Source organism: Pseudorasbora parva, chromosome 8 (genome assembly GCF_024679245.1).
Source record: "Pseudorasbora parva isolate DD20220531a chromosome 8, ASM2467924v1, whole genome shotgun sequence".
NCBI classification, from domain to species: domain Eukaryota; kingdom Metazoa; phylum Chordata; class Actinopteri; order Cypriniformes; family Gobionidae; genus Pseudorasbora; species Pseudorasbora parva.
Window position 1 is genome coordinate 11186296 of NC_090179.1, and position 21262 is coordinate 11207557.

General features: G+C 36.1%; 1 protein-coding gene across 2 annotated transcripts in view; it reads left to right on the forward strand.

Annotated features, from left to right (window-relative positions):
* Positions 1-6107: 6107 nt before the first annotated feature.
* The window catches only part of urb1 (URB1 ribosome biogenesis homolog), a 60054-nt gene continuing 44899 nt past the window's right edge, over positions 6108-21262 (forward strand). For both annotated transcript variants that reach the window (XM_067450098.1, XM_067450099.1), the window contains exons 1-10: positions 6108-6343; positions 7399-7538; positions 9600-9751; positions 14374-14503; positions 14784-14880; positions 14958-15043; positions 15118-15243; positions 17875-17996; positions 19246-19441; positions 19619-19756. In XM_067450098.1, the coding sequence (XP_067306199.1) occupies positions 6205-6343; positions 7399-7538; positions 9600-9751; positions 14374-14503; positions 14784-14880; positions 14958-15043; positions 15118-15243; positions 17875-17996; positions 19246-19441; positions 19619-19756 (1326 nt within the window). In that variant the 5' untranslated portion in view covers positions 6108-6204. The remainder of the gene's footprint in view (positions 6344-7398; positions 7539-9599; positions 9752-14373; positions 14504-14783; positions 14881-14957; positions 15044-15117; positions 15244-17874; positions 17997-19245; positions 19442-19618; positions 19757-21262) is intronic.

The window sequence follows — 21262 nt, forward strand, 5'->3', positions numbered from 1 at the left end:
ATGAAATGATCCGTAGGGACAGAGTTCTTGTGATAAGACCCTTTATCTTCATTAATATAAGGGCTGGGTTTTAGAAATGGGATGTACTCGTGTCGGCTTTAACACGGTCTGAGAGAAACATACAGAAGCTCTGCAGATGTTGCAGATGTCATGAAATTGTAAAGCATCATTACCCCAGTCTTCAGTGTCACACAACCCTTCAGAAATCACTCTGATATGATGATTTGCTGCTCAATAAACATTTCTTATCAATGTCATTTGTGTGGCTGCTTCATATTTTTGTGGAAACTGTTATAGTCCTTTTTAAGATATTTGATGAATAGTAAGTTCAAAAGAACAACATTTATTTTAAATAGAAATCTTTTGTAACAATGTGAATGTCTTCACTAGCCTGGTCTGGAAACTCACCATTGACAGGGCTCAATCCGAGGGGCGGGATAAACAGTTGTCTTTCAGACTCCCTCTGCACAGCGTGCACGCAATTGGATATAGGATAGCGCTACAACCAACCAGAGCAACGAAGGTTCAGCAGAGCTCGCTGACTGATTAAACTTTCGCCGTATCCGGTCAGCAAAACTCTGAACACATCTTCCCTTTTTAAGAATGACTTCAGTGCCGCTCTTTGTTCTTTTCTCAGAGAAAAGCTTAACTCCAAGTCTTCCAGAGTCGTCGTCAAAGCTGATTCGAAAGACCGCTGTTCTGCAGTTTCTGTGTTTACTAGAAGCACGCAAGCACAACTCGGCCGTCATTATGTTAAGCCCCGCCCACCGACTCTATACACAATGTGATTGGCCCGACCAGAGTTTGGTTTTTACAGCTCAGAAGTGTATTGAGAGTTGCTAGACGACACTCGCGGGCAGACTAGATTTGCTGCCGCTAGGGTGCGTCTAGATTTCTAGGCTACGTCTTCACTGCACTTTTGATCAATTTAATCTTTTAAACTAATCTTAGTGACTCAAACCTTTGAACAGTTGTTTATTTAAGTTCACATGTTGCTTCAATTAACAATGTGCAATAAAATGGTAAATTATGTCAATGAGGCGTCAGTAATAAAGTGTCACTTGCATTTGTGGATTTGTAACAGGTGAAAGTTTAGGGCACACAATGATGATAAGAGAAGTGTCTTTATACACTCATCACCAGCTCAGGCGTGTAAACCGATCATTAATGCAATCACTTCAGATTTAACAAATGTATTTACACATAATGGTAATGAATGATTAGAGCAGTAATAAAATGTAATACAGTAAATTGGATTATCATTTCAGATGTGTCGATGCATGTAGGCTACTTTATCATTATACACATTTGTTTAATCCTCCTCTTGAGAGATTTGATATCTTCATATCTACAGTGGATTTTATCAAAGGCTGCGGCTGAAGTCAGTTGTAGTTGTTGTTTCTCTTTCCTTCAGTGATTCTGCTCATTATCCTCCACTAATGCTCAATCATCACTTAATTAATCAATTAATATCTTGACTGCAATATGTCTTCTTTTAGTGAACTCAATTGAAATAAGTTTAGAGTACTCATAACTATTGGTTTCTAAATTTACAATGTTTAAGGTAATCGGTGTCCTCAAATGTAATGAGTTATCTGAACTTGGATTTGACTTTGTGCGTGCTATGGTGAGCTAGCAGTAACTGAAGCGCTCTGAGTTAATTGAAAGTTTGTAATTTCAGTTTTTTCTCAATAAAGGAAAGTTTCAGCTATCAAGTATTTGAATGCAGTGTAAAAGTTGAATTGTATATTAAGAAATATCCTTGTTTTAGTGGACTTAATTAAAATAAGTTCAGAATACTTATAACTATTGATTTTTTATAAACTTAAATGGTTTGAGGTGATCAGTGTCCTCAAATGAAATTGGTCAGCTGACCTTGGGCGAGTGTTTGAATCGACATTCCAATCTTTTAACAATTGCTTTTTCTGGTTTTGAGATAATGTAAATTATGTAATCAATAAGTCACGATAGCATATGTTTTTACATTACCTCATTAAAATAATTTCAGTTCAAACTTTTTATATAAGTAATACACGATTTTAGTTTAAGTTAGACTACATTTTTAAAGTCAGTTTAATAATTTAAGCATATAGGTGGACATTTTTAAAGTGTATATTTTTTCGTTTTTTATGAGAGTCGTCCAAATATCTGAATAAAAAGACAGATTTTGTCATTTTGCAATAATCCTAAGCAACATGTTACTGGGTTTAGAAATAGAGCAGAAGGGCATGTTGCTTAAGAGACAGAATTTAGGACAAGTGTTCTCACATTGCCTTGGACCTAAGATCTGAGTTTGGTCTTGTTTTAAAGAAGATAATCAGCAATATTTAGGGCAAGTGTTCTCATCATTCTCTTCAATGTTTAACCCCTTAACTGTCACCGCCACCCCCGGCCCCTTTTTTCCCTTCTGAGAATGGATGTGAAAATGCACTATCCAAACCAGAATGGATGTAATTCTAGAATTCTTTGGACCTAAGATAAGTTTGGTCTTGTTTTAAAGAAGACACTCAGCATATTATTGCTGTAATAAAAGAAAATGAAAGTATGAAAAAGTTATGGAAGTTTAAATATACTATAAATCAACTGCACTAAATATTTATCTTATATAAAATATATATTTATCTAAATGTTTACTCTAAAATGACTATAAAATAAAAGCTATATGTTTAATCAAGTTGTGTTCCAAATGTAAAGTTGATATCACAAAATTTTAGTATCAAAAGTGCTCCAAGAAAGGAACAGGGGTGAACCGGCGACAGGGTCATGGCCAAGGCTCATTGATGTATGGGAGGAGTGAAGGCTGGCTACTGTAGCTCAAATTGCTCAAGAAGTTAATGCTCGTTCAGATAGAAAGGTGTCAGTTTGTTCATATGGGACTGCATAGCTGCAGATCAGTCCGGGTGCCCATGCTGACCCCTGTTCACTGTCAAAAGCCTCAACAGTGGACATGTGAGCATCAGAACTGGACCGCGGAGCAATGGAAGAAGGTGGCCTTGTCTGATGAATCATGTTTTTTTTTTACATCACGTGGATGGCTGGGTGCATGTGCGTCACTTACCTGAGGAACACATGGCACCAGGATGCACTATGGGAAGAAGGCAAGACGGCGGAGGCAGTGATGCTTTGGGCAATGTTCTGCTGGGAAACCTTGGGTCCAGCCATCCATGAGGATGTTACTTTTAAATTTACCACCTACCTAAGTATTTTTGCAGACCATGTACACCTTTTTGTGGAATGTACATAATTCCCTGGTGTCTGTGGCTCTTTCAGCAGGATAATGTGTCCTGCCACAAAGCAAAAATAGTTCAGGAATGGTTTGAGGAGCACAACAACGAGTTTGAGGCGTTGACTTGGCCTCCAAATTCCCCGGATCTCAATCCAATCGAGCATCTGTGGGATGTGCTGAACAAACAAGTCTGATCCATGGAGGCCCCACCTCGCAACTTACAAGACGTAAAGGACCTGCTGCTAACATTTTTGTCCAGATACCACAGCACACCTGGTCGAGTCAATGAGAGTCAATGCCTCGACAGATCAGGGCTGCTTTGGGAGCAAAAGGGGGACCAACACAATATTAGGAAGGTGGTCATAATGTTATGATCGGTATATATATATATATATATATATATATATATATATATATATATATATATATATATATATATATATATATATATTATTTTATGGACAAATGCTAGAATATGTTTTATTATGAACCTTTAACATGAAAACCAAAGTTTCAATGATTAAAACTGTGTACATCAAAGTTTTGTGAAAAAGGTCAGAAAAAGGTGCATGCATTTATTATATTATTATAATAAATGAATCTATTACTGTTCCTACATAATATATAATACAAAACAGTGGTAATATCTATTCAGAAGTGTTAGACCTTTACAACAATATAAAGTTTGTCATTATTAGTTTAGGATTTAATTGTAATATATGAAGTAAACGTAGGCAACATTTAAAAAAACTTGAGACTATGAAGTTTTTCTGTTAGTCCTCAAAACCACCAAGCAATTCTTATCCCATCAACAAAATGTCATCTTTATAATGTGATCAAAGCCAAGAGAAACCTAATGCACTGGCTAAAGAAGAACATTTCAAGGCACCGATCAAACACTGAGAAAAAATATCATTCATCATTAATAGGCTGTTACATCTTAATTACTGTAAATTACTATATCAATTAGTTAGTCATTAATCAAAATAGCTTTTTTGGGGGGTTTTTTGTTTGTTTTTTTGCATTAGGAAGTTTGCAGGAGCAAAAGCCAGATATAAGCAGAGAGCTGACTGTACGCATGTACTACAGATCACATAGGCTAAAGTTCAGTTTGCTGTCGGTGATATACTCTTGCATAATTATTCTTGTAAAAAAAAAAAAGTTAATAAAGTCAGAACAATGATTATATTTCTTTGTTTCATGTAATCTTGCAACATTGGTCATTGTAAATATTAATTATTTAAGATTGACATAAAACCATTACAAATCCCATAATAAACATCTCTGGAATGTAATGCATTAAGATACTGACAAATGTAATGGCGGTCTGTTTTTTTAATGGGTTTTTTTCATACAATAAAATTAAAAAATGACAAGATGATCGCGGAAGATTTGGTTTCAAAGTGAAATGTAAAAGTGCCTATTTCAGTGAGTTTGTCATTGTGTGTTGTTGTGTTTTTCATTCAGAATAATAGGCTAATGAACCCACAGTTCAAGCAACCCGCCCCCGAATCGGCGCTAATTCTAAACCGAAACTAAAATCGGCTTGGCCTCACAGAGCGCGCAGTTACTGACGAGCTGACATTCACGGTGTGCGCGCACTGGCGCGGTTTCAGTTCATGCATATGGAAGCTTACCTTTCATAGAAATTCACTGAAAGTACTCGCTTTGCTCCGCTCCGTTATTAAAGAGCATATTGAGTAAAAAGACAGCGCAAAAGGGAACTGAAGCAGGAGGGCCGGATATAGGCCTACTTGATTTTTTTTTTAAACATGACGAGAGAAAACTCACCTTGTAACTTTAAGTGTCCTTCTGAGGTGTTGTTCTTCCTCCTAAAAGAAAAAGGAACCTCCACTCCCCAAAGGTCTCCAAACAATTGCCTGTTTAAAAAAAGGAATATGGCGTCACACCATATCCATTTTTGGGACAAAATGTTTTAGTTAAGGGTGGCTTCAAAATATTTTGCCTAAACTTCTAATCAATCAAACTCACAAGTAGACATTTGGGTTATCAATATATGATTGAATAAACATAAAATTAAACCATTTTCTTGTTTTAGTAAAAATCTAAATTTGTGAAATCTGCTTGGGACAGTCACGCCATATGAGCTTTTTCTGGTTTGGCTGAAAATTGTGGAAAAAATGAAAGATTAATCCTACAAATGCTCTGTATGTCCATATATAACAGCACTTTCTGAACAATATCACAACAGTTTTTGACATATTTTTTTTTTAATAATTTACGTAACTTTGACACATTGGACCAAAAAAAGGCCATGTCATGTCAACCATATGCTTAACTGGCTGAAATCAGGGAAACTGTCAAGTGGGACAGTTAGTGACGAAGGAGGAGAGGGACCAAGAGGATCTGGAGGCAAAAGAGAGAGAATAGTGAAACATTTTATGTTTGATGTTGCACTTGAAAAGTTTCAGATTGATCCTCGTGTTTATTTATTTTATCTATCTCGAGAGGTGTTTCAAATATTTTGAAGCCCAAAAAAGTGCATCTATCCATCCACACGGCCCTGGGGGTTAATAAAGTCCTTTTGACGTGAATTGATGTTTTTTTGCTGTAAAAAACAAAACAAAACAAAAACATAAAATAAAATGCTGACTGGGCTGGACTGGGTTAAACCGTACAACAACATCTGTGAGATTCAAAAGAAATTAATGATTCAGTCAGACTTAGCCTACTACGATAAAGTCTTGGCTGCTTGTAAGGGTGCTTTCACACCTGCCTCAGATGAATGTAGAATGTAGAACTGGCAAGCGAATGCTTGGCTTAGCTTATGAATATTAATTCGGTTTCGTGACGCTCTCATTGGCTCTGGTGACGCTCTACAGAGAAAATGAAGAACGTCAGCACGTCAAACTTAATATTCATTAGATACGCGTTTCCACGTGTTTTGCTGCTCTACCGTATCTAGTTTTACACTTCCTGTGTTCCATGTGTCTGTTTTCGTTTAGTGGGATACTACAATGGCTACTAAACGACAAAATGGGAATCCTCCTGAGTCCGTTACAACAGCAAAGAAAACCAAAACAAACGAAAGCGAGTTTAATGGCATTGTCTTCAAGTCCATGCTAAAGGATTCCTCTACAGTTAAAGCGCTAAAGGGTGAGTGAGTGTTTGTCCAGCTGAAACCAGCTCACGTGTTGAACTGTAACTGTTACAGTTTAATGTAAAAATGCTCGATTTGTGTACACCGTTGATCAGTACATTTCTCTTAACGGTAAGTATCAAGCTTCCAGTTTTCATCGCCAAAGACTTTTATTTTGTTTTCATATTTTACTGTGCAGAGGGGTTGAACAAGCAGTCACAAATGGAGACTAACACTAAATTATTACTTATGCATTCATTGAAACGACTAAAGCATGCTAAAATGAATGTTCTTTTTATTTTTTATTTATGTATTATTTTATTTATTTATTTATTATTTTGCAATCTAAACATAAATACCCTGTACATACCCTTGTGTTTGTATTAGTAAATTAGATGCACATATGTAGATCTATGTTGTCTATGTACAGTAACTTACAGGCCAAAAGTTTGGGCACATTGCTATTTGTCTATTTGAAACTACTAATGAAGTTTCTTCTGCTCATCAAGCCTGCATTTATTTGATACATATATATGTTTTTATCAATAATTTTATTCAGCAAGGATGTGTTAAATTGATAAAATTGATAGTAAAGGAGTTTTATATTATTTTTTATTTTGAATAAATGCAGTTCTTTTGAACCTTTTATTCATCAAATATATTAGGCAGCAGAACTGTTTCCAACACTCATAATAAATCCTCATATGAGAGTTATTTCTGAAGGATCATGATCACTGAAGACTGGAGTAACGATCCGGAAAATTCAGCTTTGCATCACAGAATTAATTGATCATTTAAAGTATAAAAAATTGAAAACCAAATATTTTAAATTGTAATAATATATCACAATGTTAAAAAAAAGATTCTGTATTTTTGAATAAATAAATGCAGGCTTGATGAGCAGAAGAAACTTCTTTCAAAAACATTACAAATAGTAATGTGTCCAAACTGTTGTCCTGTACTGTATGTCTATACGTATACATAAACACAGATGAGATGATTTTGGATGACAATGTCTAAAAAAAGAATGTTATCATGGTATTTTAACATATTTCTCTTTAATACCTTGCAGGTTTGGAGACCTTCATAAAAATGGCGAAGAAACTTCCATGCGCAGAACTTTATGATGTAGTTGAGGGCTACATAAAAATCTCAGTTGAATGTTCAGAGATTTTCGGATTACTGGAGGAAGAAAATAATTCAGAGTCTGAAGTAAGTCATGCATTTGAATTTTGGTTTGTTTATGTTTTTTTATTTTTATTTTATTTTTTATTATTATGGGGTTACACTTTATTTCGACGATCCACTTAATTACCACTTACATCAACATTAGGTGACTACACACCATACACAAAATAATGCCTTTTAAAGCTACACTGTGTAACTTTTTTAGTTTATTCTTAGCTAAAAACACTTAGTTCTTTCAAAAATATATGTGCTCATTAATGTATATTTACTTCTTTCAAGTAATAAAGTATTCTCGTTAGTTTATAATATGCCATTGAAAATACATACAGGTGAGGGGTTCGAATGCCAGTCTCAATGTTGCCCCTCCATCTTGAAAGTACATTAGCCAAAGAGGGACATACCCGTAAATTCAAGTTTCGCCTTTCGCGTTTTGACACTCGATGGCACTCATGAACGAGGTCGAACTGGAAGCCATGTTAATCTTGGACTAAATCGCCCACCGTAGGAGTTAAAACGAAATTAGAATTGAGAGGAACAGAAACTATTATTCACTGGATGGTCATATACCTTTACACCGCTAGATGGAGGCAAATATCACACAGTGTAGCTTTAAATAATAAATAGTATATGAAACAATATGCAATAAGAAATGTTAAAAAAGTGTATGCAACACTGTGGTCATGATGATCTCACTACTTTCAACATAATTCAGCAGGTGGTATCATCTCAAAAATAAACAGGGACATTTTATTTAATTTTGTCTTAAGTATTTTAACTTTTAAGAGTACGCAATCAAATATTGAATCAAGAAAGAGATATGAAAAAAACGTTATTTGATCACATAGGAAAGGTCAAATCACATTGCATTGTAGGATACAGTATTAACATTTTACATAACCTACATTTTGGCATTTATAGTAGTTAGTCTAGGTATTCAATACATACAGAAATGCTTCAGCTATGCTTGACCGTTCATATGAATTTGTTATGCATGTTGTATGCAGACTTATGGAAGCTTGTTACTGTCACAGAATAAAAAATGCAAAAAGTGAAACTTTATCTCACAATTCTGACTTTTTTCCCCTCACAATTGCAAGTTTATTTCTCACAATTCTGAGAAAAATGTCACAATTGTGAGTTATATACTCAGAATTGAGCAGTGTTGGGAGTAACTAGTTACTAAGTAATAAGTTACTGTGATTTAATTACTTTTCCCTTGAAAAAGTAAAGCAAGGGATTACTCTTATTTTTTCTGTAATTTAATTACTGTTACTTCTGATGTAATTTAACTAAATACTAAATATAATTATATATAATACAATAGTGGAATTAACAACTTTAAAATGCATGTTATTATGTATCCTTCTCACATTTGTCTTACTTTGGTCAGTTAATAAGAGTAATTTTACTAATATTAATTAAAAATATTATTATTTATTTGAATAAATTAGAAAAGCTGTTTCATGTCTAACATTGAATTGCTTATTAGGATTTAGAAAGCAATTAAAAAGTAATTAGTAATAAGTAATTAAATACTTTTTGGAGAGAATAATTTGTACAGTAATCTAATTACACTATTGAAGATGTAATTAGTAACTAGTAATTCATTACTCTTTTAGAGTAACTTACCCAACACTGATTGTGAGAAATAAAGTCAGAATGGCAAGTTATAATCTCACAATAGCAAGAAAAAGTCAGACTTGAAGTTAAGGTAATTGCGGCTTTTTATCTCGCAATTGTGACTTTTTCTAGCAATTCTGAGTTCATAATTTAGAATTGAGTGAAAAAAAGTCAGAAATGTGATATCTCGGAATTCCAACTTTTTTATTTTTATAAATTTGAGATATAAAGTCAGAAGGAGAAAAACAATTCAGACTTGTGAAATAAAAAGTTGCAATTACTTTTTATTTTTATTTTATATTTTATTCTGTGTCTAAATTCTGTGTCAACAAGGAAACAAGCTTCCTAGCCGCACGGACTACATTAGCCAACATTAGTTCTTTTCTGTCCGCAAAGAATGCAGTTTGGCTTTGATGATAAAAAGTTTGCATGATAATCATAAATTCTGTTTAATGTCTTTTGTAGCTGACTCTGATATTCCAGAGTCTAGAAATGATTTTGCTGCGTACGGCCAGTGATCTTTCTCAGCTGAGCATGGTGGGCTCCAACATCGTCAGGAAGATTGTCTCCACTCACATGAAACTTCTGCTCTCCTCTCTACATTCTGACAATCACAGGTATTTTCTGCACTAATCCTAGTCTGTTAGATATTTGCCTGTATTGAACTTAGTATTATTATAAATGAATCATTAAGCATTATTTCAAGCATTATAGACAAGGAATCACTCAGTAATAAATAAATGAGTAATCGCACAAATAAATACAACTGAACAAAGATATGATTGAAATAAAGTGTTTTAAGATTTATGGGTTTCTGTGCACAGAAACTGTAATCAGAAGAAAAATAATACTGCACATAAAGAAACAAATATACACCGATCAGGGATAATATTATGAGCACTGACAGGGAATAACACTGATTATCTCTTCATCACAGCACCTGTTAGTGGGTGGGATATATTAGGCAGCAAGTGAACATTTTATCCTCAAACTTGATGAGATAGGAAGCAGGAAAAATGGGCAAGCGTAAGGATTCGAGTGAGTTTGATAAGGGCCAAATTGTGATGGCTAGACGACTGGGTCAGAGCATCTCCAAAACTGCAGCTCTTGTGGGCTGTTCCTGGGCGGCCAGGGCTCATTGACGCTCATTTAGAGCGAAGGCTTGCCCGTGTGGTCCGATCAAACATACAAGCCGAAGCCACTATAGCTCAAATTGCTCAAGAAGTTAATGTTGGCATTTTTGGCATAAAGCATTTTTGCAGACCATCGAAATCGAACCGCATTCGCGATTTGGCTTGCGTGCGATTATGAAAGCTCAAAGACTGCGATTTAAATTAAATAAATAAATGCCCAGTGTGTTAGCGAAGAGCGGCTCTGTGATCAGGAGTAAACGCTGCTCCGTCTGAAAGACTGCGAGTTTGAGTCGCTTAACGTGTGTTTGAAAAAGCAACAGGAGTCAAACATCTTCACAAACTAGTGAAGAGCTCATAAACCTGTTCAACAAGACAGCGTTTAATAACATGCTTTACCTCACTTCATGTCGTCAGTCGAGTGTGTGTGAGCTGATGTGGCTTCTCATCACAGAGTGAGGCAGACGATGCGTTATTTTATAGTAGTCTATGTCAATCAGCACTGCATTATAATATACTTTATTATTATGAAATATTATGAATACCCTTGACGGCTTGAAGAACTCAAATACACCATATTTTGCTGCAGTCGTGTTTATTGTCGTCATGTTTAATCAAAGCGTCTCTATCTTCTGTTTACAGCGTTAGCTTCACACACATCATGGATTTCCTGAAAACTAACGTCAATTACTTCTCTGAGGCAATTGTGGCGTTTCCGCTCAAGGGCGCCCTCTGGCTTTCAGTATGAATTAAAAACTTTTGGGTAATCAATAATAAGAAAATAATACATTTTAAAGGTGAACTATGTAGTATTTTTGCTGTAAAATATCCAAAAACCACTAGGCCAGTGTTATATATTTTGTTCAGTTGAGTACCTACAATATCCCAGAAGTTTCCAACTATTTGTAAATTGTGAGAAAATTGCTATTTTAACTAAGGACCAGGACGTTTCAGCATTGCATTTGAGGGAGTCGCCTGTCAATTGCGTCATATCGGCTTTACCCTCGGTTTCGGCTTTTATTTGGCAGGAGCGCTTTACTCTTAGCAGTGTGAACAACTGAACGCACGGAGTAACGTCATAACATCGTTTTAAACACACTTAAATGTATCTAATATGATAAACAGAGCAGCATTATCTCAAAATCATAACCGGAAGAGCTGATCAGTGCAAGTGCCCGGCGAATGTGTCCCGTCCCGTCATAATAAAAGTCCTGGTATTCGCGAGGCGGGTATTTATTTAACAATCGCTCCAGCAGCTTTGCTCAGGTCCATAACACTCGGTCCTGCTCTGCTTTACACTACAGTAACGTTAATAACCGCATGCATGAACGTGATTTCTGCCCGAGTCCTATTTTCCACCGGCTGTGATGAGAAGACCACATCTCCCAAGATGCTGCGCTCACACTTTGCGTCATCAAACTACGATTTGTTTTGAATAGGCGCCCTCCAGTGGACGGAAAGCTCCATAGTGCACCTTTAAAACTTAATAAACTTTTAAAAATTATAAATTTATTGGACAATCCATGTTTTTCTTCAATGTACAGGAGTTTTGTCCCCCACAGTGGATGCACAAGAGGTTCATATTTCATATTAAAGACAGACTTTAAGAAATTGATATCACAGATAAACAACACATATATATTTATCTTTTATTTTTATTAATTTTTTTACAGTAACTCCTTAGGCTTAGACCTTTCTAATGTTTTTAGTCATAGGCTGTCTGCATATTAATAGGTAACCAGCAGTTTTTTTTTCTTTGTAAAATAAGTTTTCTGTAAAAAAATAAAAAATAAAAAAATAAATAGTAGTATTATATTGTTTTATTTATTCTGACGTACTCTTTTTTTTAAATTTGTAATTATGAAAATGTTATTGTAATGGTAATATTTCTTATTTTTAAAAATATTTTTAGCAGTAATAATATTCATAATTATTATTAGTCACATTAATATATAAACACAATGTTATATACACACACTTTTCATTTGTAAAAAATAATAATAACAATAATCGCATTTTAAATCGCAATCGCAATTTTACCCAGAATAATCGCAATTATATATTTTCACCAAATCGTGCAGCCCTAATGTGCACCCTTTTATGGAAAGTAGTATTCCCTGTTGGCTGTGGCATCTTTCAGCAGGATAATGCGTAGTGGTGTTACGGATCACAAAACTCACGGTTTGGATCACATTACGGATCATGAGTCACAGATTTAATCCTTTTTCAGATCGGGAAAAAAGGGGAAGAGACTTTTTATTTGCTTTCCATTTATTACATAAAAACATTTGGTGTTAACATTACGGAAGCTTATTGCATTCACTTGAGAAAAAAAATCTACTCTGTTTTTCTGAATTAATGACTTAATTTTTTCTTGAAATTTTTTTTTTCTCTCTCTGTTTTTCTGAATTAATGAGATCCCTCAAAATCCAGCCAAGAGCTCTATTTTAGCTGGATTGCATGGAAGTAAACATGTCCCGCCTTTCAAATTTAATCCGGATTTATTTTACTTTGGGTTTGAGACGTTGTTTTTAAGTAATATAAATGGTATTGTTTTTAGTGCGTCAAATTTGTGCAGACAGCTCCAGAATTAGCCTGTTTCTCCATATCAGATATGGTATGCTTTGCGAGCCCGATCTCATGAAAATGCGTATAAATAGTAGTATAAATAAGTGTGCAATCTTGTGGAATGTATACGCTAAAATTAGTTTTGGTGTGCATATGGTACACAGTTTTTCACATGCTTATGATACGCACTTTATGGCGTATTATACGTACGTACCCCCCACCCCACCATCCCCAACCTACCCAAGATCATGTCATATGCACGCCATAAAGTGCGTATCATATGCACGCGAAAGACTGCGTAGCACTTGCATTATCTCAGTATACATTCCACACAATATACATTCCAGACGATATACATTAGACACGATTTCACACTCGTACTATTGATACGCATTACTATGTGATCGTGTTAAGATGATGCATCTGAAATGCATTCAGGCTGGCTACGTGGTGACACAAGAGACAATCAGGCAATTGTTGAAAATACTGGATCAGTGCAATAGCAATGTCAAGCAGATCATAATGTTCTTTTCTGCTGTCTTGAGCTGTCTGCACAAAGTTGATGCACTAAAAACAATACAATTTTTATTACTTAAAGACAACGTCTCAAACCCAAAGTAAAATGAATCCGGATTAAATTTGAAAGGCGGGACATGTTTACTTCCATGCAATCCAGCTAAAATAGAGCTCTTGGCTGGATTTTGAGGGATCTCATTAATTCAGAAAAACAGAGAGAGAAAAAAAAAATTTCAAGAAAAAATTAAGTCATTAATTCAGAAAAACAGAACAAAAAAAAATTATTCATGAAAAATTATCTCATAATTCTGAGATAAATAAGTCATTAATTCAGAAAAAAAAAATTTCTCAAGTGAATGCAATAAGCTTCCGTATAACAGCCTATTTGGTTTGTAGGTTAACAAGGAACTTTTGGTGTTAACAAAATTAACCTATATATATGGTTATGGTTGTTTACGTTAGAAATATATTTACAAAAGTTATTTAGAACAGCTTTGCCACTTGTTGTTTAATTAATGTTATTATAGAAACGGCAGCAGGAATTAGGCTGCTGTCACTTTAAGAGCTGCACAGATCCAATATATTAATACACATGCGTTTTATTTCTCAACTGTTTACGTTCACTTAAGACATAACGACTGTGTTTATAAGGATATTTTGACTTGTGTATTTATCCATTCAACTGCAAAAACACTTGAAAAAGAACTAAGTTCAGTATCGCACGCACTATTCAGTTTGAGAGGCAGCTTTCTGTTTGCCAATTTTGGATGTATGTGCAGCACAGAAAACAGTATGCGAGTCTTCTTGGAATTGAGTGGTTTAAAGCCATATTAAACTGCACACAAAGGAAGTGACAAGGATTCGTATTTTACATTTTTATAACAAGTATCCGATTCAAGAATTGGAATCAATTTTCTATTCCCAACCCTAGAACTGGCAGTACTTGTTACAGCAGGCAAAATTAATCACTTGAAAGTTTAACAAATGCACTCAATGTTGTTTGCCTACCTGCTTTTTATGAACAGGTTTGTCCGTCAGTGTCTGTGTTTGCTGTCCGCTCTGGTGTCTCAGGGTGCGGAGGCGGCGAGGGAAGTCTTCAGTCAAATTCAGTTCAGCAAAGGTCTCTCTAGCCTCGCTCAGAGAAGAGACAAAGCGGTAAGAGCTTCACAAGTTTACATTTTCATTTATTAAATTAGCAGATGTTTTTATCTAAAGTGCCTTACAAATGAACTTTCAGGACCAAAATAAGACACTGATACTTACACTTAAGTCAAAATGTATTTTATATAGCGTCTTTGGTTTATGGTTTCAAAGCAGCTTTAGTGAAAATCTGTATAGTAATATTTATAATAAGTTAATATCCTCATACAAATACTATTAATAGCTGGACAATTTTCTCTTTCGTTTAAGTGTAATAATTGTGTTCATTTTCCAGGGGAAGCCAGATGTTAGAATGGCTTACATTCAGTTTGTCCTTTCATTCCTGATGTCTGGAGACAATACAACTATTGGCCAGATACTGGAAACTAAAGGTATCAATGTGCGCTTTGTGCGTTATGAATTGTGCTTTTGAGTTGTCTTAATAAATGTTTTTTTTGCTGCTCTTTAGATTTCCTGTCTGAAATCTTGTCTGAAAGACTTACAGAAGATCGAATATCCATTGTAAACCTGATTCTGTCCACCCTGCAAACCAGAGTAAGACCCTCCCCTATGAATGCCATTTACCAATGTGAGATGCTGTGGATAACTGTTTATATATTTGTTCATAGGTTGTTCAGAATAAGACCATCACAAAAACTCAGAAAGTGCGCTTCTTCAGTGCTTCTGTACTGAGACAGATAGCCTCCCTCTATAAATGGAACGGGATTGTAGATGTCAGCATGGATGAGAAAGAGGTACAGTGGAAGCTTTGCACTCAAAGAAGCCTTCTCTTTAATACTATGCAGGTAGAAGAATGTCAGAAGTCTCTGACATTTTTGCCGATATGTCTCTAGATGGAGTCTGCAACATGTCATGTACTTGGGGCATGATTTAGTAAGGGGACAATTAAATCCTGTTTTATATAATTATACATTCATTTCTAGGTTGACAATTATTCAATAGATTGGACTGTATTAGAAAGATAAATATGACATTTAAATGGCTGGAAAATTTATATTTTATTGCTTAATCTGATTTCCCTGGTATTCCAACAGTGGTTCATTGTGCGACTATATTGTATTGCAATAAATGATATATCGTTATTAATACTGAATCAAAACTATTTGTCACATAATTCATCATTTAAATGGTTAAATGACAGTATATGGTTACAGTTACACTTGAGTCGTTTACACACAGTGAGAAAAATAAGTATTTGAACACCCTGCTATTTTGCAAGTTCTCCCACTTAGAAATCATGGAGGGGTCTGAAATTGTGATCATAGGCGCATGTCCACTGTGCAAAATAGCAGGGTGTTCAAATACTTATTTTCCTTACTGTAATAGATTTAGAATATGATGTAATTGTACCCAAATTGTCACCCGAGAGTGAGAGAGAGCATGCAAGAACAAGTCTAGAAGCAGAGCCCGAAGACTTGTGCTAGAGAAAGAAAAGAAAGCCAAAGTGAAGGCCCCAAGAAAAGAGAAGAGCCATTGCAACAGTTACAGTCTCCTCTTATCCCTTCTTTACCATATGACTGAAACCCAAATGTGAGACATTCAAACTGACCAATCAGCAGTTCCTTTAAACTTGCTTCTTTAAAATTACTGATCATAATCACGATTGTTTTGCTCAATATTGAAATTGTGATTATTTATTATTTATTGTTAGGTGATATGATCAGTTATTTTTAAATGGTAGTGAAATTTCACAATTATACTAGGTTAACTATACTAATACTAGGTTAACTCTACTAATACTAGGTTAATTAATGCAAGTAAAAAGTCCTCAAACAGTTACAGAAGGCAAGTAAATAGTCAGAGCTAAAATAAGAGCAAAGAAACTAATTACAAACAAAACCGACAAAAAATATAACAGAACAAAAATACAAATGAAGTAAACAGTGCTTCAAGTTTTTCAGGAAGATGAACTTAGTGGTATTAAAATGAGTAATAGCCAACAACAGAAACTGAATAAAGTAATCAAATGTAAAATAACACAGCTAATATAGACTAATCTTTATTTAAAACTGGTTTATTCATTCAAGAGCAGTAAGTGATTTGATCTTTCTTTTGTTGTTTGATTAACATTATTGACAGACTGCATTAGGTTTATTAGACTGCTGTCGCTTTAAAGGTCCCGTTCTTCGCGTGTTTTCGAAGCTTTGATTATGTTTACAGTGTGCAATATAACATGAGTTCATGTTTCGCGTGTAAAAAAACACAGTATTTTTCACACAATTTACTTATCTGTACAGCGCTGTTTCCTCTGTCCTAAAAACGGCCTGATGATTTCCTTGTTCTATGAAGTCCCTCCTTCAGAAAGACGTAATGAGTTCTGATTGGGCCAGCGCTTCCCGTGTTGTGATTGGACAGCAGCTTAGCGCACTTTGCCCGGAAAGGTCCCGCCTCTTACCATAACGGGGAGATGCAAGCGCTGAATGCGCGCTCTTCTCCACGTGGGAGAGCAACGAGACCACGCCCCCTATTTTGCGTGTTCTTGTGGGCGGAGGGTTAGTCAACAAACGGTTCTAGTGACGTCATTACATCCCTGCACTTCCTGCTGTAGTCCAAACCGGCCGTTCGCTGTAGGCTTTGAAAGGGAACTTCTGTTAAATAAAATATCTCGCTTGGGATTGAACTTTGAGCTTTATAATTTTACAGGTATTATTTATGCTCTATCAGCAACATTACACACTAACTAAAGTTTGAAAGATGGAATCGCGAAGAACGGGACCTTTAAGATCTGCACGGCCCCAGTAAACTGTTACACACATGCTCGTTCTTTACATTTTTCTTTACATTCACTTAAGACATAACCGACTGTGTTTACGAGGATAATTACAAATGACATTTGACCATTTAATTGTTTCACGCTGATTATCTTGTTTTCATAATCAATAAAAACTAAATTACGATTAATCATGTAGCCCTATTGTGTTTTCTATTAATTTTCCTCACAGAAAATGCATGGGTGACTGGTAACGAGGAATTGTCCATGCCTCGATGGGTCAGGGCTGTTTTGACAGCACAATACAATATTAGCAAGGTGGTCATAATGTTATGCCTGACAGGTGTATGTTTGTGATAATGTTGGTTAAACAAACAACAATACTTATCGTTCAGCTGATCCATCCTACTGCCCCATTTCATCAGATTTCGTTTTGCAGCATTGAGGATTATAACCCAGTCACACATGTTTTTGTTGAGCTTATGAATGTGATGGCCAATCAGAGGTGTTCAGATCAGTCATCGCTGAAACAGTGTTTTGTTCTCTTCATATTCCTCACATAATTGCATGGGTAACTTTGGTAACCAGGAATTGTCTTCCTGTCTTATATTGTGTTTAAGTTTTTGTATTCATAATTAACATCTTTTGGAAACAGAAGGATGAAGAGGCTGGGAAACGTATAGTGAGGGAGCTGGTGCATAACTTCCTGCTGGACATCTGCTGCTCTCGCAAACATGGGATCAGTTTTCATGACCCGAGCCTGGGCACCGCTGGAAGGTAAGTCCTTCAGATGTTCTTGTCGTAATTTTTGCAGCTACAATTGATTTTTTAGTTAATTTAACAGGGTCAATGTGTAGTCCACGATTGCAGAAAATAAGCTTTGTGACCAACAGAAGTTTGTGATTCTTACATGTTTTGTTCATAATAATTTTAACAAATAAACACAACATTTATATTAAAAAAAGTTTTTTTTTAAGCCTATATACATAACAATGTCATGGAAAACCTCTGTAGTCTTAGGGTGTACTCACACTAGGCACGGTTGCCATGAACCGGGCCCGAGTACGATTGTCCCCCCTCCTCCTCTGGCCTGCACTCACATAGGGTTTTAGCATTCGTGCCGGAGCACGCTTACGTCATTATGGTGCGACGGTTTTGGGATAAACAGGAAGAGCGGCGCTCTCTGAACACAATGGAGTCCATCGCTCTGTTTTCTTTGTGGATAATTTTGTGTCGTTTGGTCCACGGTGGTCCACAGCCCTCTCACAGCCTGTTGTTAAACAGATGTGTCGCCTTAGTGGCGCGAAAATGTTCACGTAATCGTGCTGCTCGTATTATGAGGTTTGCAAGGTACCAGCTGAAGTGCAGCAAGGACTTTGCAGCTTTGATTACGGACTCCAGCACGGTTAGCGCTCACACTGCATGCGAACCGCGCCCGAGTCCAACTGAACCGTGCTCTGGCCCACCTCTTCCAAGCGGGCCAGGGCCGGCTAATCGAGCCGCGCCCGGGCACGGTTCAGAGCACTCACACTAGTCAAACGAACCGCGCTTTGGTAGTCAAACGCACTCGGGCACGGTTCAAACTGGCTAGTGTGAGTACACCCTTAGCCACTTAAAACTTTACAGAAATCACAAGGGTTTGTTACTGATGTATTTTATGTCATGGAATAACATGTAAGAATATCTAGAGCTTGTGTTAACCTCAGACCTTCTGTCACACATTTAACCAAAAACCCAATTTAAAGAAACTTTGGGACGATGAAATCGGAAAGTGCTAAAATTCTGACTCATTTCTTTGTTTTGACCTACAAACATATATCATCCCTGCATCAGTCAAATAAGAAATTATAAATTATCCATATATGCTTAAAACCATGTTTTATTAACTTGCTCCAGTAAAATATAACGATACCAGCTCAAGCACTTCAAAAAAATCTCTCAAGTGAAAAAGAAACAACAGACTGTGCCCAAAACACACTCTCACATCTTCATTCTCCTTTTACTTGTATCACCCTGCTGTTTCCAGAGCAGGAAACCTTGTTCTTCTGCAGTTTCTGGTGAGGCTTAAGCAGGCGACAGAGGACGAGATGGTTGCGGAGCTGGTTGTTGGTGTTCTGAAGAGCAGTCCTGATATATTAACCAGATACTTCAAAGAAACCCAGTTCTCATTCTCTCCACGAATCGCAAAAGCCTGGCAGGACAACATCACTCTGCTCAAGAAAGTGGGTCTGATTCCTTTGTATGTCTTCTGGTTGCTTTATGTGGTTTATATTGTGTGGTGCAGTGCTTTCATTTAATTTTGGAAATAATAACAGGGACAATTTAACTCTTAATTATATCGTTCAATGCCTTTATGGAGCTTACAGATGATGGTTACTCAAGGTTTGATGTTGTTACAGATCTATGAGGCTCAGTCAGAGGTGTCCAATGCTTTCCAGACGAGTGAAGTGATTCCTTTACCTCGTCTGCTGTCTATGGTGTTGGTCACGTCTCTCCCTTCAGTGTGCAATAAAGTCTTCTTCACTCAAGGTCTCAATGTAAGTGATCGATTCAACCAGTCATATCATCAGAAGTTGTGATGCCTGGTATATTGTTGACTCTACCATTATTCGGCATTATTCAAGGGTTGGTTCACCAAAAATGAAAAGTCAGTCACCATTTACCCCTTACTTATCCTTATGTCAATCCAAATTCATAAGACTTTTGTTCATATGGAACATAAATGAAGGTCTTTTTTGATGAAATCTGAACACTTTCTGTCTCCATTGATGGCTACACAACTACCACTTTCAAGCCCCAGAAAATTAACTGGATACTTACGGTCATAAAAAACCTGAAAAAGTCATGGACTTTTCAAATGTCAATTTCCAGGCCTGGAAAAGTAAAATCCAGAAAGGTTTGGAAAAATCATGGTGTAGTAGAATATACACAGATCAGGCATAGCATTAAAGGTAGGGTAGGTAAGAATTGGTTAACTTTTCCAAATTTTTCCAAATTTGTTTAAACGTTCTTTATATATCAATACATAATTAAAATGTAAGTACTCTAAAAAAGAAAGAATAAAATTTGAGTATCTGTAGACCTCTCACGACACATTATTTCCATTCACTCCTCCTTCTCCCTTCTGGGTTCTTTCCAAAGCCACGCCCCCAAAATACATGAACGCGCCTCACCGGCCAATCAGCTGGAAGACGCATTATTTACCTGAGAGGAGCGGAGTGCATGTAGTCACATCATGTCAGAATCACATGTAATAAAACATCTAACTTTATCAGTATGAATATAAACAAATAGGATGTCTTTTAGTACTCACGATCAAGCTAGAATACCGATACTGGTAAAGTTTAAAATATATTTTGTTTAATTTGGTAACGAGCTAGTTATATTTGTAAGGCAAAGCTAAAAACGGGTAGCATTGATTCATTTCAGCGATCAACTTGAACTAAGCATATTGAGTATTTATCATCTCTACTAATGGCTAACTGTATAATATTGTAACTTTATGCTAAGTAATGTATTAGGCAGCTTCATGTGCTCTTGATACATGCTTCATGAAAACATAAATCAAAAAAATGTAAAATCAAAATGAAAGATTACCTGTCTAGCAGAAATACAGCCAGCAATGAGTCGTTTTTCAGCCCCTTTAGGTCCCTCAGTTCTCGACATCGTTGGAAAGCCACGCTGATATTTACTCACATTTGATTTCTTTGATTATCCAAAGACTTCTTGTGCATTGCCTTTACATGTAGGGTCACTGTCTTCCTTTTTTTTTTGCATTGTTTGCCTTCGCTGACTGCAAAACCCGGCACCGTGCATTTTGAATGCTTTTGCTTTTCCTAGGGGTGCGCGCATGTGGGCAGATCCTGTAGCGAAAGCGGTGGTCGCCATGGTAGCGAGAGAGAGTGACAGTCGCCCAAGCCAATCATTTGTTTCGTCCCGAACGAAAATAATGAGCGGTGTTTATTGCAGATTAAAAAGTCTAGAGTCACTCGGTTTTTATACTCTCTTTTTCAGAGTACTTACATTTTAATTATGTATTGCCA